Below are 22,579 nucleotides of genomic sequence, written 5' to 3' on the forward strand. Positions count from 1 at the left end.
AAAACGGAATGGCAATATTTCAACTAACAAAAAAGTTATAGACCGATTACGCAACCTTGGAAAACCCTATACTATTAGGAGAGTGTGTAATATTATTATGATACAGATAGCATTGTATACTATATAGGTAACAGCAAAAACACTGTTAAAACAGGTTGTCTATTGGTTGATTGGACTGATGAATTAGGTAAGAAGTAAGGACGTATAAGACTAATACAGGTATGAAGTTGTTTGAAAATTAAAGGATTTCCATTATTTAAACTATAAAACGTCCAAAAAGATTAATTCCGATAGTATAAATAATATTTTAGAAAAGTCCAGCAGAGCTGGTCCAAAGTTAAAGGCGAAAAAAGACTGTAAAATCAGTACACAATATATTCGGATTACCAGAGATACTAAAACTAAAGAACTTTTAATTAAAATAGAAACAGAAGAATGGGGTTATTCTCGAAAATATTAATACAATACCGTTTGGATATTAATCTCTTTTATATAGCACATAGCTATAGTTTATAGCACCTTATTACAATAAATAAAATTAATATTTCAAGTATTGCAGACATTACAAATCCGGATATGCTGAATTGGAACCTTAATTGTACTCTTCATTTGGCACAAGACTTTCCCCTTGCTTCCTACCGGTGTCCAATGGCCGGCGCTGAGCTCGAAACCTTCTCCAACTTCTCGAAATGTTTCCTAGCATTCCGAATATTGATTAGAGTCACTTCTGACGGAATCTGCGGGTCAGACATGCACACCATTACGTAAGTATTGCTAGTGAACATGTCAATATAGGCCGCAAACGCCGAATTTCGAACTTCCATGCTCTGAAATTGCGCCGCAAGTTTGGAGCACGACAATTTGAACTGTTTTATTATATTTGAGACTTTTTCAAACCGGTGTACGTCTCGGTGATGTTTTCTCTGGCAGTGCGAGATCACCAAAAATGTTGCCCTTTCAAACAACAGCACCTCATCAGCGTCGACAATATTCGCGAACTGTTGCAGACTATTTTCCAGTTCTTTGACGTTGGGAATCAACATGTACACAATACTTGACCAAGCTCTGTACAAAGTCTCATCCCAGATTGAAGTCCTAAAGCAAGTACATTCAAGTGGTAGTGACAATCGTTTTAAATCCGCCTCGCGTTCTTTGAAAATAATTTCTCTTTGGTCCTCAGTCACAAGATCCATTTTATGGATTAAGCAGAACACTTTAGCCTCTGGTGAGTTTTGTAAAATCGCCTCAAGACACGACTGGTAGTAGTGCATGTCTTTCTCCAACTCCCGGCTTTCCACGTCGAAAACATAGATAAGGACCTCCACATTTCTGAAAATATTGTCACGCTGTGACGCGAAATAGTTCTCCATGAAGGCCTCCTGACCCCCACAGTCCCACAAATTCAGGACCAAGTTGCCCAAAAATCGGACGTGTGAGTGCTCCACGTCGACTAAAACCAACCCTTATTAAATGTCCAGACGTGGGACAGTGTGCTTACTGGTGGCCCCCAACCTCCGCGTGTCTCTGGCGATGTAATTGGCGAAAATTATTGACCTCATGCTAGTCTTGCCGGAGCCGCTTTTACCCATTAACAGGACCTGCAAAATTTCGGTTAATTGTTGGGGGCTGTCGGAACGCCCTAACAAACCTTCTTCTTCATTTTGTGGCCGTTTTGTTGACTCAAAATAAAATTTGTAATCTATACTCTAAACACAGGACGCGATATATCAAAATCAAAACGTCAAATGCGTCTAATGTGATGTTTTTCTGACCAGTGGCGGCTCGTAAGCTGGGCTCTCGCCAACTTTGCATTTTTTGAAAGTTTCAGAAAATTTGGCAATTCTAGAAGCTTTGATGTCAATTATGAGATTCATCAATTTTGTTCACAAAATAAAATAAAATAAAATACACATTTATGTCCTTAAAAAATGTCCAAAGATTTTGGTGCTCTTTGCAGTACCAACCTGATAAGAATTTGTTTGGTTGTTGAGGATGTTTGTATTTTTTGAAATTAATACTATTAATAGCTTTTATAAATATAAAATTAATAGTACTTTTTTTATATTCGCACAATTAAAAAAATTATGAGACCTTAAACATGTTTCTAAAACTCCTTCGCTGATACAAACATTTCAACTTTTTTTTGTTGGTACAGAGATTGTAACAATTTAGGCCATCTTTTTAATATCTGGATCCTATATTTTAAACACTAGTTTAAAACACGTTTTCTATATCAACGTGTTTTTATTATTATAAAAATACGCTTCTCATAGCAACGTGTTGTAAATTTAATTTAATAACACGTTTAGACTTAAAATTTAAAATAAAAAAAAAAATAAATAAATTAAAAAAAATAATTTAATTTAAAACACGTTTTGTTCCAACAAAATAAAATTGAATAACAATCATGCGAAAACGCTTAAAGTTCTCGGGTGTCTATGCAACTCGCTAACGCTCGTTGCTTACCCGACTGCCCTCGCACTTTGAGCGAGTTTTCGCACTTGTATTATTAATAACTATAATACAAATATTTCTTATTAATTAATATTATTATTTAAGAATTGTAGAAAAATTCTGAAAAAATTGGAAGGCATATAGAAAAAAATTAAGTATTTAATAGCAAAAGCTGATTTTTATGTGATTATTAAACTGGATTATTACTAGTTACACATTATTTATGAGTGACTTATTGCTTTAAACAATTTACTTGAATCATCACAACACATAACTTTACGAGGCTTGCGCCTAAAGTTTGCACCTAAATATACAAAAGTCACAAAACACTAGATATAAAAAATAACTCTTTAATTTTTAATTTTTGAAAACCCATGACAGTAGGGTATCAAACTAATGACTGTTTTATTGATAGTCATAAATTTATGTTTATCACAAGCAATTATCATGTGTTCTATTAAGAGACGGCATGAATATTAATTAATCTAATCTATTTATCTTAATCGTTAACTAACTAAAAACGTTGTAATTTTTCGAAAGGGTGACAAAATAAAAAAGACTATCGAATTTTTCAAAATTTGTAATCAAGTTCGTATTGAAATATGTATTGTTGGTGGCATTTTATAGGCGCAGGCTTCGTAAAATTATGTAAAACGTCCTGTATTTTTGTTATTTTTAAAGCTATCAAATGATTTTTTTAAGTTCTTGATTTGATTATGCTAATAATAAATAATAACATTTTGAAAAATTGGAAACTTCCTCATTGTCAAGAATAACCAAGTTTGGTTGCAGTGTGGCAAATTACCCACAAAAATATTTTCAAATCTGTTGCCAACACACTGTTAGAACTACTCCTTCGGCAATACGGCCAACACCGAAACATGTTTCTATTTAAATCGTTGGATGTTTTTACTTTGGACTGTTTTAGGGATGCTGTTTTTACATTGTATTGTTTTACTTTGAATAATTTTGTATGCGTCCCAATTATTTGAAAATTAACACATATTTAAATTATTGCTATACAACTCAAACGAAAATTTAAAAGATTTTGACCCCATATAATTTCAGGTACGAGCCACCTTTGCTTATACCAGAAGATAACAATAATTAAAATTTATTGTGTTTGTTTTAAGTCACGAATGTAAAATGAATGTAAATGACGAATGCAGAAATTGTTATAACAACGCATAGTCGTAGATTAAAGTAATTCCTCTATTTACTTCAAGATTTGAAAAGAGAGGCCAAAACTTGCTTAAAAGTAAAAACCCCAGATATTGTCAGTTTGGTTACTAAATTGTAGGACCCAATCTCAGACACGCGTCGCACCGTCCATTTCTTTCTACTTCTAAGAGGCAAAGAGAGACGGAACGCCCCCGCATGACGTACGTGCACCACCCGGTGTCAGCAAGATGGTGGTCGTTCCAAAAGTAATCGGTGATTAGATATGGATTTTGTAGATATTCCTCACTAAATGTGCTTAGTTATTCTGTGAATTTGCAAGTGTGTGATTGTTGTGAGTGTTCTGCATCGACTAAACCAGTGCCTGTCACACCTTAAGGTAGGTTCGGATCGTTGTTTGTGAAGGACAAGTCTTAAGGGCTGACGCATACCGGCGCGCCCATACTTTCCGCTGAAATCGCCCCCGGCCTCTTATCTGCTCGTTGACGCCAGGATGTCTTCTGACGAGGAGAAGCCTCCGGCGCCCCCCGTGCGCCTCACCTCCAACCGGGGCACCGACATCCTCTCCAACTCGCTGGCGATGGACCGGCCCCTGCCCAAGGAGCCCGACGACGCCGACCGCAAGAAGAAGAACCTCAAGTCGAAGAAAGCGAGCAAATTGTCCACGTACACCTCCGACAAGCCCAACATCTCCTATCCCACCAACTTCGAGCACACGGTCCATGTGGGCTTCGACCCCGTCTCCGGAGAGTTCACGGTGAGTTTGGGTGTGCTGTGGCTTCCAGTAAGGGTAGGGGCTTGTTTTTTTGTTGAGTTTTATTAACCTGAGCATTCTGTTGCAAGCTGCCACTCAAAGTAAGTAGCCGAAAGTGTTTTGTTTAGTTGCATCTAGATAGAATGGTTGTTTTGGTTTTAGGGGTTCATCCCTTTCCCATCTGACGATTTGGCAAAACCATCCTGTATGTACTATACAGAGTGGACTTGTTACATCGCCATGCCCTACTTTCGTTTCCTTTTCAGATATCAGAAAATGCAACCTAATCTCTAGTGCATGAATGCGACTATCTATTTGTAAATACAGAGTGTTTCACACAACTTTACGAGGCCTGCGCCCCTAAATATACAAAAGCCACTAAACACTAGATACAAAAAATACCCATTTAATTATTTCATTTTCGGCAACCCATGAAAGTAGTTATCAAACTAATCACAGCGGCTGTCCAAGCAAAAACAGTAAAAAATTTTTTTAGAGTTTTTTACATGTTTTGCTTTATTTTTACGCTTAGATTCATTTAAATACTCACTAACAATTCTTTGCCTAAGGGTCGGTTAAATTTATTAGTAGAATAAATCCACAGAAACGATTGTTTTTAACTGTTCATTAAATTTAACCGATATTAATAAACACAATTTTATTGTTCATAAACAGTAACTGAACATTCCTTTTCCCAAAGTAAAGCACCGTATCTACAAAATATTTTATAGACGGTCGATTGTACTCCATTTGTTTAAGTAAAAATAACTCATATACTTAGGTGTAAAAAAGGTATATCTTATAAATTGATTATCAGAGAATACATTTACACAATAATACAGAATGTAACAAAGACGTATGTTAATTTTAACAGGTAACAGAGCTCAACAAATAAAACATTTTTTCTGTTTTAAACTTTGCAATAAAAGTTTCCCAAATTGTTGCTATGAATACAAAATAATTACTAAACATTGAGCGGCTCATTTGGATAAAAGGAAGGAGGAAAACAGTGAAAATAATAATTAAAAATTTTGCAAAATGTTATACAAAAAAGTTGTGGTATTTGATGCGTTTTATTACTCGGTAGAATTAACATACATATAATTTTATTATTATATATAATCTATATAATTATAATTTATTATTAATGAATTGCTTTTGTACAAAAAACTGCTTGAAATTGTTTTTATTTTAAGTAGTAGCATTTAGTATTTAAGTAGTAGTATTGAGTAGTATCTGTAAAAATTGAGCCAAAATCACAGTACATGGAAAAACGATATCTTTAAGTTAAACAATTTGGATAAAGAGTAAGTCATTTAAACTGGCTGGTTAAATATGTCATTTTTGGGTCTAGTGAAAAATTAAATAATTAATGTTTCATTAATAGTAGTAAATGCTTTTTTTTCAGAAATAATTATTATTTGTTCTATCAAGAGACGTCACACTGAGTAGGAAATGCTTAGATCCGTGATAAATCCCTCAAGCTTGTAAACTAAACGTTCAATTTAGTTTTAATTTTGTGTTCTGGGGTTTTAAACGATGAGGAATGCGTCTATCATATCAAATTTGACGTAACATTTTGTTTACAGTAGTAGATATTGGGGGTGGAATGCGTAAAAACCGCAAATATTTTATTTTGACAAAATTGCTCGAACAGATCAAGTGTCTTTTTTAAAAATACTCAACTCTCAAATTGATTTAAAATTCTCCCCTTTTTATATTTTGAATAATGACGTCATCAACACTTTTTTTAGTAGAACACCTTCATTTTTTAGTTATTTTGATAGATCTTTCGTTGTCAAAATGGCAATGCCTAAATATTAAAAACCGCTTAAACAAAGCTAAAAAAATCATTCAAAAAGACGTGAAAAAACAAAATTTTAAGATAACAAAATAAAAGAAAAAAAAGGTGTACTTTATTTCTTCTTTATTTAAAAAATATTTTCGAAGTACCCTCCATCAACCTCTTGACAATAAACATAACTGTGGACAAACTTTCCTTGTACAGTCCGAATCAATCCGGATATTTTTTGTAATAGACATTTTTTAATTAAGTGAAGATTGTATATTTTTTTTAATTGACCTGCTCGAGCATTTTTGCCAAAACAAAATATTTGACGTAATAAGATCATTCAATTATTTCGGCGCTCACTGTATTTAGTTATTTACATACTATTTTAATCAATTTTACTTTATGATGGTTAAATATATTATTTACAATAATGTATATTTTCACATTTTGTAAATTTACATTAAATATTTATAATTATATCTACCCCTAATTTGGTCCTGCAAACAAAATGTTACGTTAAATCTGACATGACAGGCGTATTCCTCATAGTTAAACTGAACGGCTAGTTTACAAGATAGAGGTTTTGATCACACAGTAAAATTAACCCTCCGTGAAAGTTCATATCAAGGTCAGGGGTAAGCAACTAAAAATGTTGCAATTTTTTGAAGGGGTGAACAAAATCTAGAATATTTTTTTAATTTGTAATCGAGTTCGTATTGGAATATGCAGTGTCACAGGCGCAGGCTTCGTAGAATTATGTGAAACACCGTGTAATTGTTTTTCTCAAATCGTCACATGCTTAGAAGCCTGAAGAATTGATTGGTTGTTTTCTTCCCACTCCATTGTGGTACCAAAACACATGAGATGTGTCATGTCGTACCCTCGACTCTAATTAATAATTTCTCTTGCATGTCTCACCACCCCTCATTTAGTAATGATTAATTTGGGGTTTTCCATGCGATGTTTCACTTTCATACACCTTGTATATGGCATCTGTTTCTTTGTATCAGAAAATCTCTCTGACTGAAGCTGTAAAACACTCTGTATTTTTGTCTTCTTGAAATAGTCAAATCCGACATGATTTATTGCAGGACAGTAATTTTCGTTCTTGGTGAATCTGAATGTAATTAGGTTCAAAATATCTTCCTATAAATAGCACGATGTTGTGAAAAGGTACAAATTTTGAGTGATTCATTCAGTCTCCTGATTTATTGTAGATATTTGGTCTCTTGCTCCTATAATATTTAGGCGCTTTTTATGCATTGAACCTGTATAAATTAGATTTATTTTTTCGTAGCTTCTTATTTTTTGTAGGAATTCAGAGTAGAATAGTTTTGTGAAATGAGGTTTAAGAAACCATTCATTCAATAAACTATTGGTTAAAATGGCATAATTACACACATGGTAAAACCACAAGTATTTATTCATCAGTTCTGATTAATAATTTTTCGTGGAAATGATCGGTAGAATTGATTGTAGTTCGTAAATGAAACAAAATAACTGCAATGGATTTACTATCTAATCTACCTATTAGTAAATACATTACTTAAACTTTTGCTAGTTCGCAAACATTCTTCGGAGTAAACCTTTTTCTTTCAATCAAAATTTTTTCTCATGTTATCTTATTAACGTAGCTTGATTTTTAAGACGATTCGAAATTTTGGTTTAAAATATTCATGCACTAGAAAATGTGTTTGAACCTCTAACCATAAAATAAAGCTATTAATGAAACAAATTTACATTTTTTATTTTTTAATCCTCGGTTGAACAAAGAACCATATATTTTCGAGGTAAGTAAACAAAACATAGTTGAGCTTAAAGTTTCATTAAATGAAACCGTTGTAAGATGATTTCGTTATTACGAGAATAAGCACAGGAGTTTTAAAACTGAAATGAAAATAGTTATTAAAATAAGAAATTAAAATAATAAAAAAATAAAACAATTTTTTATTTGTCTCTACCATGTGTGATGATGATAATATTATTCGTCATCTATTTTTTCCAGTAATAGGGCCCCTGAAATTCTGTCTTTGCGTCCTGGAGTTCTTCTTTCGCCAATTTTTACTAAAAGGTTTTGCAAACAGTGCAAACGGTATTGTCACTTTCTCCACTTCGTCCACCATATGCTCACCGACTTTTTCTTAAGATAACAATTAAACTTACCTCACTTCATTCAGACTTTACTAATTGTAAAGCGCACATCTCTCACACTGTATATAAAAACGGCACAGTTTGCAGAAAAAATCAAAGTAAATTTCGGCAAACTTTTTAGATGTTCGTTTTTGTTTTGTGTTAATAGGGAATGCCGGAAGCATGGTCTCGACTGTTAATGAACTCCAACATCAGCAAACAGGAACAAAAGAACAACCCCCAGGCCGTTCTCGATGTTCTCACTTGGTTTGATAATACAACAAAAGAACCGCCAAACACTAAATACATGACGAAAACCACAACAGCAACACATTCAGGTGGGTTGAAAACAAGAAAAATGTAGTTATGAGGTTGGAATCATTTTTTGCAGGTTCGTCATTGAGCCGCGTTTCCAGTTCGAGTCCGAGCAGCACAACGCCGACGGAGGCCGAAGGGGGCTCACATTCCTACCACAGTCCAGCGCACGCCGCCAGTTCCGAAATCGAAGACGAAGCGCCTCCGCCACCTATCGCCAGTCGCCCCGAACGCACCAAAAGCATTGTAAGTTACAAAATTTGTCATGTAATAGTTAATTACATTACACGTGCGGTAGGTAGTATATATTTTACAGCGTGAAGTTAAGTGCTTTAATAAAACTGAACGTTGTAAAATACCTAATGCATAAATAATGTATAAAACTTTTTGTACAAAGATCGTTCTTCGATTAATTTAAATTTCGATTTTTCAACACATGACGGATCTCTGTTTTTACTATTTTCACCAAGAGATGGCGCTGATTAAAATTTAGCAGAAAAAATAAAATTGTGATTATTTTTGAATACCAAATAGATAAATAAGAGCGTAATATTTTCCCAACATTAATAGACTTTATTAACCGTAAAGTATCTACTTTTTTCGGGGTATTTTATGGCACCGCGTGCGGGAAACTACATAAATACCTTTAAAATGTGTAAAAATGTCAATTACAGTAGTCGAGACCAAAATATGTAGTTATTTACCTAAGGTGTTTGGAAAGTACAATTTCTCACATGAGCAATTTGTGACACGAGTGTTGCATGAAGTGCGAATGTGGGAAATTGTTTTCCAAACAAGTTAGGTAGGTACAATATTTTTTGTAACAAATATCTTAAGAAAATCAAAAATATTTTTATAATTTAGTTCCTTTTTGCTGATGGGTAATGACAACTGTCACTTATGGTAAAAAAATCATCGTTTCCATCGTAACGGTGGCGATACCACAATAAATGTTCCCTATGAATGTTCCTAAACGTTATTGCAAAGTAGAAAACAATTTCAGTACACAAAACCAATCGAAGAGGTTCAGATAACAAATAACAGCGTCGGGACGCCGACCCACAGCCTGAGTCCGGCCCATACGACGCCGACACATGGAGCCAACGCGAATTCGACGCCGCCGGCGCCCATCCTCGATCGAAACAAGAACCAAGCCGGTCCTGAAATGTCAAGAGCAGCGTCGGAAAAACGAAAGAAAAAAATGAGCGATGAAGAAATCTTGGAAAAATTGAGAAGTATTGTTTCGGTCGGTGATCCAATCAGAAAATACACCAAAATCGATAAGATTGGTCAAGGGTGAGTGGGTGGTGGTGTTGTTTGTGTCATATGTTTCATTTGTTTTTTTTTTCTAGTGCTTCGGGAACTGTTTACACGGCGATGGAAACGTCCACAGGTGTAGAAGTTGCCATCAAACAAATGAATTTATCACAACAGCCTAAGAAAGAACTGATTATCAATGAGATTCTAGTCATGCGAGAAAACAAACACGGAAATGTAGTGAATTATCTAGACAGTTATCTTGTGAACGAGGTAAGTGGTGTATTTTTCTTCGCTTAACGTAGATTTAAAAGAATTATATAAATGTATTTTAATTATATAATTGTAAAACGTATAAATTAATGAACAGTTTAACAAACCATTGCCTAAAAAGTAAAATCAAAATGAGCTTAACGAAAAAAAAATTATCCATAATAATATAAAGTTATTATATTGTTTTTTGTAAAGTTTAAAAAAAATTAAGGCCCAATTTCTGGTAACGTATTTAATGGAGAGATTAAATTTAAACCGCAGTTAAAACAGCAACACCAATCAGATAAACATTACCGTAGCAACTATAGAAACGCCAACGTCGCATTTTACCGAATTATTTTTTTAAACAAGGTTGATAAAAATGTAAAATAGTTATTAATGATTAGATCTCTTATTGGAACTGTAAATTCATTTTAAAGAACGTTGGCATTTCTATATAGTTTTGAAACAGCTAATACATACATATGTATTATTTAACCATGATATTATAACAGGAATCCCGATAGCTTTATAAAATTTATTTTGTGTCGCATTTTTACTAGACCAGTCTTATTTGAATAACCCTGTTTTTAGTTGGCAGTTTTGAATAAATTTATAATTTTAATTATAAAATAAAAAAATAAGTTTAGTTACAGAACAAATTGAAAATAATTTTTAGGTTTTGTCTGCTTAAAATGCTTTATTTTCCTACCCATTGTTGATGTTGAATTCCAGGAACTCTGGGTTGTGATGGAATATTTACCAGGCGGTTCACTGACTGACGTAGTAACGGAGACGTGCATGGACGAGGGTCAAATCGCGGCTGTGTGTCGAGAAGTCCTTCAAGCGCTCGACTTTCTCCATTCAAACCAAGTCATCCATAGGGACATTAAATCGGACAATATTCTCCTCGGACTTGACGGCTCCGTCAAATTAAGTACGTCGCCAATCCATATCCAACCTCTCCTTTCTAACTAATTATTTTGCAGCTGATTTCGGTTTCTGTGCTCAAATAAGTCCCGAACAATCAAAAAGAACGACGATGGTGGGGACGCCTTATTGGATGGCGCCGGAAGTCGTCACGCGGAAGCAATACGGCCCTAAGGTAATTTTACAAACGGCACAAATTAAGTGCACGAGATTTTATTTAAACGTAAAATGTTTTCGTTCAGTAAAAATATTAAATGTACAGTAAATAAATTTACATTGGAAAAAATTAAACGCTAATAGTAAACGCTAGATAAAAACAAGAAACTTTAGGTGAAAAAAGTAAACCCTAAGGTGTCACTGCAGGATAACGCTTCACAAAGCTAGGCTTACAGATTTAAATGTAGCTTAAAAAAATCGAACTGCACCGTGACATTTTATTTATTAGTTAAGCTGCCAAAAGTCTACAAATATGTGAAACTGTTGCGTATTTTTCTTTTTGTTTTACTATCAAGAATAAAATAGTTCAATGAAATTGAAATTAGTGAGTACTTATTTACTTCGAGCCTTCAAAAATTGCTCCTGAATTGAGTGAAGTCAGAAAAAATGGATGTGTAAACTTTCTTGTTTAGATATTGTAATGTGGGTACCAATAAAAAGTCTAGGTATATTTAGCTTAAGCACGGAAAAATGCAAACGTAATAATTTCAATAGATGAAGTTGAAAATCGGACAAACTATAACTCAACAAATTTGAAACAGCCCGCTAATTCAAAATAATCGAAAAAAACAGTGTGATAGAAGACGCCCAAAAGTCCACACCAGTTTCAAAGTAGTATTCTAAAGTTACAACTTTAAAAAAGCAATTATTTAAATTTTGGAAAAAAAAAGAATTCGAGGTAATGATAAAAAGTCTTTCGCAATTATATACCTACAGTTGAATTTATTACCACGTAGTAGCATTTACACTATATTACTATACTACTATATTAGTTAGTGTCCATTTATTTAATATTTAGGTTTTTTTTTTGGTTGGGATTAAGGATTTGAGGACCAAAATAACGAATTTGAATACCAATTGAAAAACCAATAAATATAAATTAAAAGATGAAGTTAAATTAACTTTTTATTTTACGAGTAAGTATTTTCAAGGAAAAACATTAATATTACGAGGGGAAGTTCAAAACTAACATTAGTTACATTTTAGGTTTCATCCCGTTGTCCCTAGCTATATAAAATTTTTTAATGCCTCCTCACATTTTTGAAATGTCGGAAAGATGTTGAAAATCCTTATCTAACTTTGAAAGAAAAAAAAAATGTGTCTATTTTTGCGTTAGGGGTGATTTATATTTGAAATTTGAAATCTGAGTAATCTTTAGTTTTAGACTAATTTAATTTAAATAAAAAAACACAAGTTGCTAGCTCATCTCCGTATCGCTAGTTAACCTTACTTCAAAATGCCAAGTGGCGCATTGCTGTTGCGTATTGGATACTAAACGTTTATTATTTTTACTGGGCAAAATATTATACAGAGTGTAAAGTGATTCAAAAGTGTCGGACCAACTTTCGAATGGCGACGTATGAGGTTTAGCTAAGCATAAAAATTATATCAGATTTTTGTTTCAAGAGCAATTTTTCTGTTTTTTTTTCTCATTTGTTGCTCTTTTCTTTCCCATGTTGTTTTATTTATTTATTTTCGAAGTTGCCTATTTTGTAAATGTAGTATTCTGTATAAAATAAGTATGTTGATTTTTTTCAATAGGTATCTGCTTAATATTGCAAGGTCCGCAATTTCCTTTAACTAAATCAAGAAAATATAATTTAATAAGCTAAAAACTTAACTCACTTAACTTACTTAACTCACAATTTTTTGTCATAGGAACTTCAGTACCTTAATAGGAACTTTTAACTGAGTTAAATGTCAGCTGTCAGCTAAAAGTCTGGGACCCTGTATTATACCGATCACTTTTAGTTTTTTACTGCGCAAAAATTAATTACTGATGGCTTTATTACCCTTTTACAAACAACAGAGGTACAAACGTAAGTGGATGATTTCAGGTCGATGTGTGGTCGTTGGGCATCATGGCGATCGAAATGATCGAAGGTGAGCCGCCGTATTTGAACGAAAATCCGCTGAGGGCGCTGTATTTGATTGCAACCAACGGCAAACCCGATATTAAAGATAAGGAGAAGTTGTCGCCCTCCTTTCAAGATTTTCTAGACCAATGTTTGGCTGTGGAAGTCGACAAAAGGGCGTCGGCGCGCGATTTATTAAAAGTAAAACACCTGGAGGTAACCCTGATTTGAAGTAATTAATTCCTGTTTTAGCATCCCTTCTTAAAGTTGGCACGACCGTTGGCCAGCCTGACGCCGCTCATTTTGGCGGCGAAAGAAGCGGCAAAACAACACTAGCGATAAGTTTCAGGCTTTTGTCCTGTTCGTTATCAATTTTCTTTTGTATTATATATACGTGAGAGACTATATTCCCATGTTACTAGAAATGCATTCGATTTTTTTAAAACAATAATGTAACATAATCGTATATTTTATTATTTTAGCTTGCAGTTCTAGTTATATGGGTCGTATTTTATTAGGGACGTAAGCATTTAATAGAGGTCTGATGTTCGTATAAGTGACAGGAGACGTGTGCCTAATTTCACAACAATAACGCTGCGTAGGGATTTTTCGTTTCGTTGTCACTAGCTTCTTTTTATGCTTTTGCGCTTGATTGATCGAAAATGCGATTTTTTGTAGCTACAGGGTAGTTCCTGTTTTCGGTTTTATTCCTCTATAAATTCTATGACCAGTCTTTGTATTAAAAAAGTATCATTTTATAATCGAAATTATTTATTATTTTGTTAACGTTTTAGTTTCATCTATATTTTGTTAAGAAGAAAAACTTGTAAAGAAATACTAGGAAAAGCTATATTGTAAAACAAACGCCTGTCAAAGGTCTATATAGATGAAGAATGAGTGTTAGTCTGGATGATTTAACTAGTTATAGTATTTTTGCACTAGTATTTATCAAAGAAAAATTCATATTGTGATTGCCAAGGTATATTCGAAGGCATATTGTTGCCAATGAAAGATTGTGTATGGTAATTAAAATAAAATCATTTTATAATTATCAGTTTCCCTGCCAACTTAACAAAACAAAAACAATAAAACTCATTGCTTTTCTATCAAATTTATTGTTTCACAAAATGTAAAGCCTCTTAAAAAATGTTAATTCGATATGCATAAATACACAACACAAAAGCTAACAAAAACAATTCGAGGTAAGAAATTCGAGTTTGGCTTCAACGATTAGTTGATCACACGACTAAATAAAAACAGTAGGCCTAACTAGTTAGTATTATCACTTTGATTGGTTAGTGGTCCCTCCTAGCTATCACCACCCTCCTTTTTATCCGGGATGAAATTAAGAGAGGCCGAATTTATACAGAACCTCTTCCTCGTGGGCATGGGTCCATCGTTGAACACGTGACCGAGATGGGCACCGCATTGGGCACAAGTCACTTCGGTTCTTATCCGCCCTGGTTGGGATATGAGGAGTAGTAGGTTCGCTCCAACTAAGTAGGCGGGAAGGAAAAGGACCATGGGATGGGATCAAAACAAAAGCAAAACCGAAAAAAACCCAAAACGAAAACAAAAGTGTAATTTTGACGTTTTGTACAAAAGCGACGGGTGAAACAAAAAAGGACGAGGGAAGGACAGGAGAAGATGAAAAGAAAACAAGTCACATTAGCGTCCCGAAAGGAATAAAATACCAACAACCCAAATCAAAACACACAGATTTAGCGTAAGTTTTCGGCGAGGAACTGGAAGTGGGGGCCGTTCCAACATGAGACAAGGTAAGAATTGTTTTTTAATTTTACGGTTGTGGGAGCCTATGACTGAAATTAAGTTGGCAGCCCTAAACACTCATGAAAATTGTTACCAACTTAATTTTCATATTTCCGACCGGAAATGACACGATTTAAGTAGATAATACAGAATTTGGTACCACTCGTTAAAATGAATCTACAGGTGTACCAGAGATTTGAAAAAGTTCGTTATTGAGTTGTAAATGTTAGGAAATTAATCTTTTTCGTTACAAAAGCCGTAATGCTAATCCCCTGCATCACTTAAAAGTGTTTTCAAATATACAGAGTGTCTTAGAAAAGAGCTACAATACAATCTTGTTTTTTTAAATTCCTAAATTTTATTGCATTCTTGGACGTAGTGTTTAATACTGATGACTTTGAGAAAAACTTGAATTAATCGATTCTGCTTTGTTTTTGAAATAAACACGCGTATCCTAAAAAATTATCACACCAAAATTACAAATACTAGAAAAGTAGAACCTTCACCACTTTATAGGGTAAAGTTCAAACTTAAATTTGTTAGCACATTGCACTTAGGAACGTAAAAAACGTAAAAAGTTAAGAAGTTTAAAAATGAATAATTCGAAAAAGTTAAATGGCAGAAACAAAAAATAGGGAATATTTGTTGTTTCTGCTTCTCAGAGATTATTAAATTGTCCATCTAAAACATAAAGTTTCAAATGCCTAAAGTTCATAACTGGAAACATATTTATCTTTAAAAGTTATTTCAGCAACAATGTACATTATTCATTGGTAAACTGTGCCATAACCATGGTAGGTTCACCACGGATCATTTGTTGGAGTGTAGAAGGGGATTTCTTTCCTGTAATTTTAAACTTCGACAACAACTTTGTAAAACCCTTGTGCTTTCGTTTATAAATTATGGACTTGTTATTTACTATTCTTGCTTAGACAATCTAAACAAATATCGCCTGCAAAAAAATTCAAAACAATTCCTGCCGTTTTATTTTTCGTTTGAAGAGGCACGATCATGTATCAGAAAAAAGACCTGTGGTTACAAATTGCTAACCTTTTTTTATATCATTTGTTAATAATTTATTTATCGCTTATTCTTAACATGAACACCTCTCTAGCCTACTATATTCTATGTCTCTAGCTAAGGAGTAAGTTTCATTTTCGATAAAGTATTGTCACTGTCAAAATCAAACTTCATAATTTAGTTGTTAAAGTGCCGCACTGTATCAAAGATCATTCACATAATAAAGTAATTATCAAAATTTCTAATTCTGGAAATTCAGTGTTCACATTCAAGAGTAAAATTAAGAATTTGTTTTTTAATAATTAACTTAATTGGGTGAATTTTTTCCTGTTCAATTTTTTACCTTTCATCTTAAAGAATTGTTTCTTATTTCTTGAGAGACTAGCAGTAATTTTTGTTTCTATGATTTTTATTTTTAGTTTTTATTATTTTCTATTAATTTTTCTTTGAAGTCGCCTCTCCATCTGTTCATTATTATTTAATTTTAATTGTTTATTATTATTATTTACAGATTCGCCATAAATATTAAAATTTTAAATATTTCACTGTAATAAATGACGAATAATGGCCTATTATTAGCTGAAAATGTCACTTCTAATGTAATGTTTTTAGAGACAGCTTAAAAAATTTTTAAATGCGAAAATATAAAATAGGGTTGTTCAATTTAAAATTTTAAGACCGTTTATTAAAATTTAATAGGTGATTAACTTGACGTTTGTCAATGCAATAAATAAACTTAATTCGAATAGTTTAATCTTAAATTAAATTTTAATTTCAATTTCTGTAAACCGACTCCTAAGTTATTCAACTTGCAACAAACCTTTCATTTTTTTTTATCATTTTGATGGCAGTGAGTTAAAAAAATATGCTTTCAGTTTGAATTTTTTTCTTACTGTGGTGAAAGTCCTACTTTTCTGGGATTATTAGTTTTTATGTAATAATTTGAAAAAAAAAGAGTATATACAGCCTGTATCAGAACTCACTCCCCACCGGAAATGTGCGTATAGTTTAGGCAATTCTGAAGCTAAAGTTCCTTTACAAAAAATTCTAACTCTTTGCGTTTGGGAGATAAGAACGTTTGAAAATAGCCAATCATAAATTGCTCTGGAGGTTTAGGGGAACAAAACACGTCGCTAGGAAAACAAAAATAGGTAGAACGGCCAATAAAAGTGGGCACTTGAATTATTTTTTATTTCTTAGTAACGCATCTACTGTCTGCAGTACACCTGGGAGAGAGCTTCTGGGATTGGTCATTTTGAGACCTCTCTATCTCGCAAACTAAGAATAAAAGACCTAAATTTTTTTGCATTTTTGCCATCTCTATTACTGTTACCACTAGCACCTCTCCAGTGGGGAATGAGTTCTGATACACCCTGTATAAAACAAATTATTTGAAAAACTACCCAAAATCAACCAATAATAAAGCTTGAAGGTAATACCAACTCATTTTACTGTTACTGTTTTATTTTTTCACGGAAATTGAAAATGTTGTTCGTTCTATACCAGTAGGCTCTTTTCAAAATTTCCTAAGATGAGAAATAAGCGAGATAATCGCTTCGAAAGAATGAATCTGACGTCACTCAATCACCAAAAACCTGACAATTTGAACACTTTTCACACATCTTACACAAAATCAAAAATTAACGACTTTCTAGACTGTGTTCTAAATTTTGTCTTGAATTTCGCGAAAACTTTAGTTAGAGAGCAGATACAGAGAAACGGTTTTCACTACTGTAGTAAGCGTTTTCAGTACTATCATTTAAGACAAAGTTGTTTTTTAAGTTGACAATGCCTTTAAAAACATCAGTGTTAAAAGCTACATTTAAAATGCAATAAAAATATAAGGTGTTCTATTAAAAAAAAACAAACATAACTTTGTTTGGAGGTAATTTCGGAAACACGTATTTGACAGTAATTTTAGGTGAGTCAAGTGTTTAGTATTTATGGCTTTTGTAAAAAAAAGATTAATTTTCTAACATATGTTTTTCTAAAACGGCTTGAACATTCTGTATGCATTTACATCAACAAAACAAGTCAAATTGTATCTAATATGACTGGCAATTTTGGCGATATCTCACAATCACTTGTTAATATTTTAACGAAATAATTTTGCTTAAAAATTCATTCAGACATAGCAATTATAATTTAAATTTGGCATAAATTTTTTTTATTTACTTCGGGAAGTAATATAATCAAGTTAAATACTTTGTACGGTTTTTCCAGCGATAAATTGAAAGAAAATAAGGAAATAACGTGTGAACGTGATAATTAACAGTACAACACGAAAATATACTGTTTATTTGTTTTAATTACTTATTTAATAAAATCCCTAATCATTTACTGCTAAGTGACAACACTGATAAATGATAACTGAAGTATTCACTTTGAAGTTCAAGATGACAAGACATAATTGTGCGATAGTCATGACCTTATGATCCTTAGCAATTATTTGCAATTTTTAGTGTTACATTAACGGAAATCGAAATTTATGTTGCGTAAAGAAATCTGATTCTCTAGTTTCGATCCGAGCAACAAACGCGTTTCAAACGAACGAACTTGAATTATTTTGAGGCCAAGTTCATTTTCAATTTCCCAACAATACATTCCATCGTAATCGAGCGAATCAAAATAATTAGGTTGAAATAGATTCAATACATGTTGGAACGTCGCAACAATGCAACAATTACTCAAACCTTGACGTGTAAGCAGCCAGAAGGAAAGTTTAATCGCTGCGTTAAAATAAATGTTAATTTATGTTACATTACTTTGAACCAAACCTAAATTTAGATAAGAAAATTAACCACCGAATGCATAAATTTAAAACGATGCAACTTGGAATTATACGTTCGTTTCGGTTAGGAAGTGGTGCAACAGGAAGCGCAAAACTCAAGTGATAAGATTAATTCAAAACTTGTTAGGAAAAAAGGCGTCACGCACTGGTCACGCATTCATCTTTTTTCATAACAAAAAAATACCTCCACTGGTGTCCGGTGTCAATTTGACTTTGCCTTGGTCTAAGACATCGTTGAAGGCAGGCCAGCCGCAACCACTGTCGTATTTCGTCTCCGAACTGAACAGTGGTTGTTCACAGACGATGCAGACGTAAGTGCCCGCGTCGTAGACTTTATTGTAACACCCTGTACATAGAAAAGTAGGATCATGATTCGAAAAATGGGTCCCTACCTGTGAACGGTCGCTCAGTGCCCTTTTCTTGGGTCACATGGTACTGTATGGGAGTGAGCCGATTCCTCAACTCGGCCTTATCCACTTTATCGGCCATCCTCACCACTAGTGCAGCACAAAATAAAAAGTGTTATGCGAAACGAGTGACAAACACCTGGTGTATTATTTACGAATTTCCTGCTCAAACTGTAGACTAAAAAGCGGCCCGATCTACCCAACAGTCCCCCCGTGTGTTTATGCATCACATTTGAGCGCGGACACGATTAGTTGCGCCAATATTTATACAAAATTGACCGAATTTCCACGTTACGTAAGCGACATTATTTTGACACTGGACCTAACCTCACTTTACCGCAACCACTACTTCGCAAATTATAAACACAATTATGTAAATTGAGCACCCAATTAACGTAATAACCCCAATAAACGCTAATTACGCCTGACACGCCTAATTTACCCCAGATTCGCGCAGTTATATACACAGTGGTTCGCTAAAATTTGACACATGTCAAAAAAAATTCGAAAGTGCCGCGCAAAATTCCAGTTCAAAACGCAAGTACTAGAATGACATCTGACCATTTAAAACCGGGCGCCAAACCCACCCCCATAATCAGTCTCAACCATTACATATTTTCAGGGGTTCGAACGAAACCGGCCAAGTTTTGCGAAAAGCCGTCTCGCGATGACATTTACAAGAAAATCCTCATTCCTAAAAATTTGAACAAACCGAAATTTCAGCAAAAAGGCTTGATTTTCGTGTGGCCACAAAAACGCTCGTCCTTTTTTTACAATAAGGAGATGATTTGGCTGTCTTGGGTGGTGGCCCACGCGCTGTATTGGCTGTATGTTGTTGATATTTTGCCCACTGGGAGAGGTATTGTCGGTTTTGGTGGTTTTTGAGTGATTTTACAACCCCCTTTAGCTGTGCCTTTCAAGCAACCCCCCTGGAAGTACGAGCCGCCGTTGCATCGGCCGAAAAGCAGGGATTTTATTATTGAGCCGGATTGGGAGTCGCATCATTATGCCAGTATAGAAAAACACTAATTTTTGCACGGTTTTCAGTTATGTGGGGGCGAGATCGTTAATTAAAAGCTAGTTTTTTATGCATGTGTTTTTTTTTTGCTTGGTATTAAGTAATAGTTTTAATTTTAACTTATGTTTTGTTAAGATTTATAATAAATATTATGAAATAATAAATATAAATGGAAAACCACCAAAATGTGATTAGATATTGTTTTATGTATTTTTATCGTCGTTTCAGTTGCGGCTAAAAATAAACAATAAACGAGTCTGTGATACTGTGGTATTGATTTTTATTTTATTTTATTGTCATCATCATTATCATAAAACCATGAAAATATGTAATGTGTTTGTTGACTGCACCTATAGACAAATTGAAACAGTATAAACACAAATATTTATGTAAAAACTGCCTTCTTTGCTTAAAGTTATTATGAGATTACCTTTGTAACTTTATTAAATAGGGTCAGGTAAAATATGTATGTTGTTACAACATAATAAGCTATACATTACTTATTTAATAATTATAAATAGTTTTTTTGTTGGTAACATTTGAAGCCTTCTTTTTAATATCTGAATCCTAGATTATAAATACTATCTAAAACACGTTTCCGGTAACAACGCGTTTTAAATTAAAATGTTTCAACAAAAAAAATTAATAACACTCATATGAAAACGCTTAAATTTTTCAGGAGTCTAGGTTTGCAACTCTCATACGCTCGTTGCATAACGACAGCCCCCGAACTTTAAATGTGTGTTTCGCACTCGTATTATTAATAACTATATTCGCGTAATGAATACTTTTAAAGTATTTAAAGTAATATTTTTTTAATTTTAAAAAGCGTCGAAGCTCAGCCATATTCCTTAATGTTTTAGAACAATTATTTGAAAACAACGGACACACTCTTCTACTTGGGCTGTATGTGAAAAAATCTCCTAAAACTTGTTCTACTTTATTTAGAAAAAAATATTGAAAACTGAAAAAAAGATAGGTACTCTTTAACGAAGATTAATTCTCCTCAACAGTGAGTGTTAAAAAGAAAACAAAATACTTTTGACCCTGTTATTGTACTTTTGCTTTAACTTGAAGTTGTCAACTGTTAATTCGTAAAATTCTTAAAACTCTTAAAAATTGTGGAAATATTTGGAGCAGTGGCTGGGATTTCATCATTTATATACGGGCTGTTTCACATAATTTTACGAGGTCTGCGCCTGGAAAATGCCACCAACAATACATATTCCGATACGAACTCGATTAGAAATTTTGAAAAATTGGATAGTCTTCTCTAGATTGTTCAGCCCTTCAAAAGATTTCAACGTTTTTAGTTAGTTATTGATTGAGATAAATAGATTAGTATCTTATTCATGGTGTGTCTTGATAGAAAAACGGCAATTTATGGCTATTAATGAAATAGCCATTGGTCTGACAACTACTGTTATGGGCTTTCAAAAATTAAATGTGTATTTTTTGTGTTTTGTAACTTGTATATTTGGATGCGTACATTAGGGGCAGGTTTTGTAAAGTTACATAAAACACCTTATATACACGGTGTCCCAACTAAAATTTGCACCCCCTGAAATCTCCATTCTCGTTAAAGTTTAAAAAAAAGTGCAGAAATTGGCTAATTTTATTTTAAAGAGAGATCATATTTTATGTTAGTTTCAAAGTTATTTCTGCATCTCTCCTGAGTCCAGAGCTTAACCCATCAAAAAATTTAAATAGCAAAAGGGGTCGAGTGACATAATTTTTAAGCTGTTTTCATTTTCTATGCAAAGATGCAGTTTTTTTTTAATTTCGACCGATTTATTGTCTACAATCAGAAAATTGTTTTATGATCACTGTTATTTTGAAAATTGTCAATTTAGAACCCTTCCGTTCCTGAACGATTTTTTGGTATAAATTGACTTATAAATGTTTTTAAAGTAACAAAATAAACTAACAAAGCCCTCCTCAAAAAATTTTAAAAGAAAAAGAGATCGAATTGAATATCCGAGGGAAAATCATTTTTTTCATTTTAGAAGACATTGCCTTGATTGTTGTGAGAGGAAATAAAAGTAGTTTTGAAAAATAACTCAATTTATCATACATTTGTTAAAGTGAGATATTTTTCAAAAATTGCTCAAAATGTACACCTCCTGCACCCAACCTCCATACAATGGTACGAGCAATTGATTTTCAAAACTTTGTCTAACATTTTTGTTGTGTACTATGAACCATTTCAAAAATTTAATGACAATCATTTACGGAATAAAGGAGAAACAATGTAAAAGACTTGGTAAAATTGATAATTTTACTTCCTTCAGCCTTAATTTCTTGTTACTTTATCAATACGTAAAAAGAGTAGTGCAGATACGATAGCATTTTTTAGTCTTTATCGCAAAAAAAATTTCAAAATTTAAGCGAATGTATTTAGATTGACTATTTGGAAAATTTTAATGAAACATAAACAT

The 22,579-nt window shown here is 33.2% G+C and overlaps 3 protein-coding genes and 1 non-coding gene across 6 annotated transcripts; 2 read left to right on the forward strand and 2 right to left on the reverse strand.

Annotated features, from left to right (window-relative positions):
* Positions 1–470: 470 nt before the first annotated feature.
* RagA-B (Ras-related GTP binding A/B) lies at positions 471–1,798 on the reverse strand. Its single transcript, XM_962757.4, has 3 exons — positions 1,649–1,798; positions 1,499–1,598; positions 471–1,450 (listed from the first exon to the last, which is right to left on the reverse strand). Exons 1-3 carry the CDS (start codon positions 1,658–1,660, stop codon positions 636–638), a joined length of 927 nt encoding a protein of 308 aa, XP_967850.1. The 5' UTR covers positions 1,661–1,798; the 3' UTR covers positions 471–635.
* A 2,025-nt stretch (positions 1,799–3,823) lies between these two features.
* Positions 3,824–14,186, forward strand: Pak (p21-activated kinase). Of its 2 annotated transcripts, XM_015979979.2 has the most exons (11): positions 3,824–4,012; positions 4,126–4,390; positions 4,477–4,488; positions 8,479–8,647; positions 8,701–8,870; positions 9,628–9,920; positions 9,977–10,154; positions 10,869–11,070; positions 11,123–11,238; positions 13,118–13,336; positions 13,388–14,186. In XM_015979979.2, the coding sequence occupies exons 2-11, from the start codon at positions 4,127–4,129 to the stop codon at positions 13,469–13,471; spliced, it is 1,707 nt and encodes a 568-aa protein (XP_015835465.1). In that variant the 5' UTR covers positions 3,824–4,012; position 4,126; the 3' UTR covers positions 13,472–14,186. The 2 variants fall into 2 exon arrangements, with proteins under 2 accessions (XP_015835465.1, XP_967769.1); XM_962676.4 differs by lacking the exon at positions 4,477–4,488 and having other exon boundaries at positions 3,825–4,012.
* A 44-nt stretch (positions 14,187–14,230) lies between these two features.
* SelR (Selenoprotein R) lies at positions 14,231–19,404 on the reverse strand. 2 transcript variants are annotated; one of them, XM_008201082.3, is made up of 4 exons: positions 19,263–19,404; positions 19,109–19,213; positions 18,901–19,062; positions 14,231–14,595 (listed from the first exon to the last, which is right to left on the reverse strand). In XM_008201082.3, the coding sequence occupies exons 1-4, from the start codon at positions 19,348–19,350 to the stop codon at positions 14,444–14,446; spliced, it is 507 nt and encodes a 168-aa protein (XP_008199304.1). In that variant the 5' UTR covers positions 19,351–19,404; the 3' UTR covers positions 14,231–14,443. The 2 variants fall into 2 exon arrangements, with proteins under 2 accessions (XP_008199304.1, XP_008199303.1); XM_008201081.3 differs by having other exon boundaries at positions 14,231–14,631.
* A 437-nt stretch (positions 19,405–19,841) lies between these two features.
* LOC103314622 (hypothetical protein) lies at positions 19,842–20,211 on the forward strand. The gene is made up of 2 exons (XR_010334145.1): positions 19,842–19,982; positions 20,031–20,211. It is a non-coding gene; the product is annotated as a hypothetical protein (transcript).
* The last annotated feature ends 2,368 nt before the right edge of the window (positions 20,212–22,579 follow it).

The sequence above is a fragment of the Tribolium castaneum genome, chromosome 5 (assembly GCF_031307605.1).
Source record: "Tribolium castaneum strain GA2 chromosome 5, icTriCast1.1, whole genome shotgun sequence".
In the NCBI taxonomy this organism is placed as follows: Eukaryota; Metazoa; Arthropoda; class Insecta; order Coleoptera; family Tenebrionidae; genus Tribolium; species Tribolium castaneum.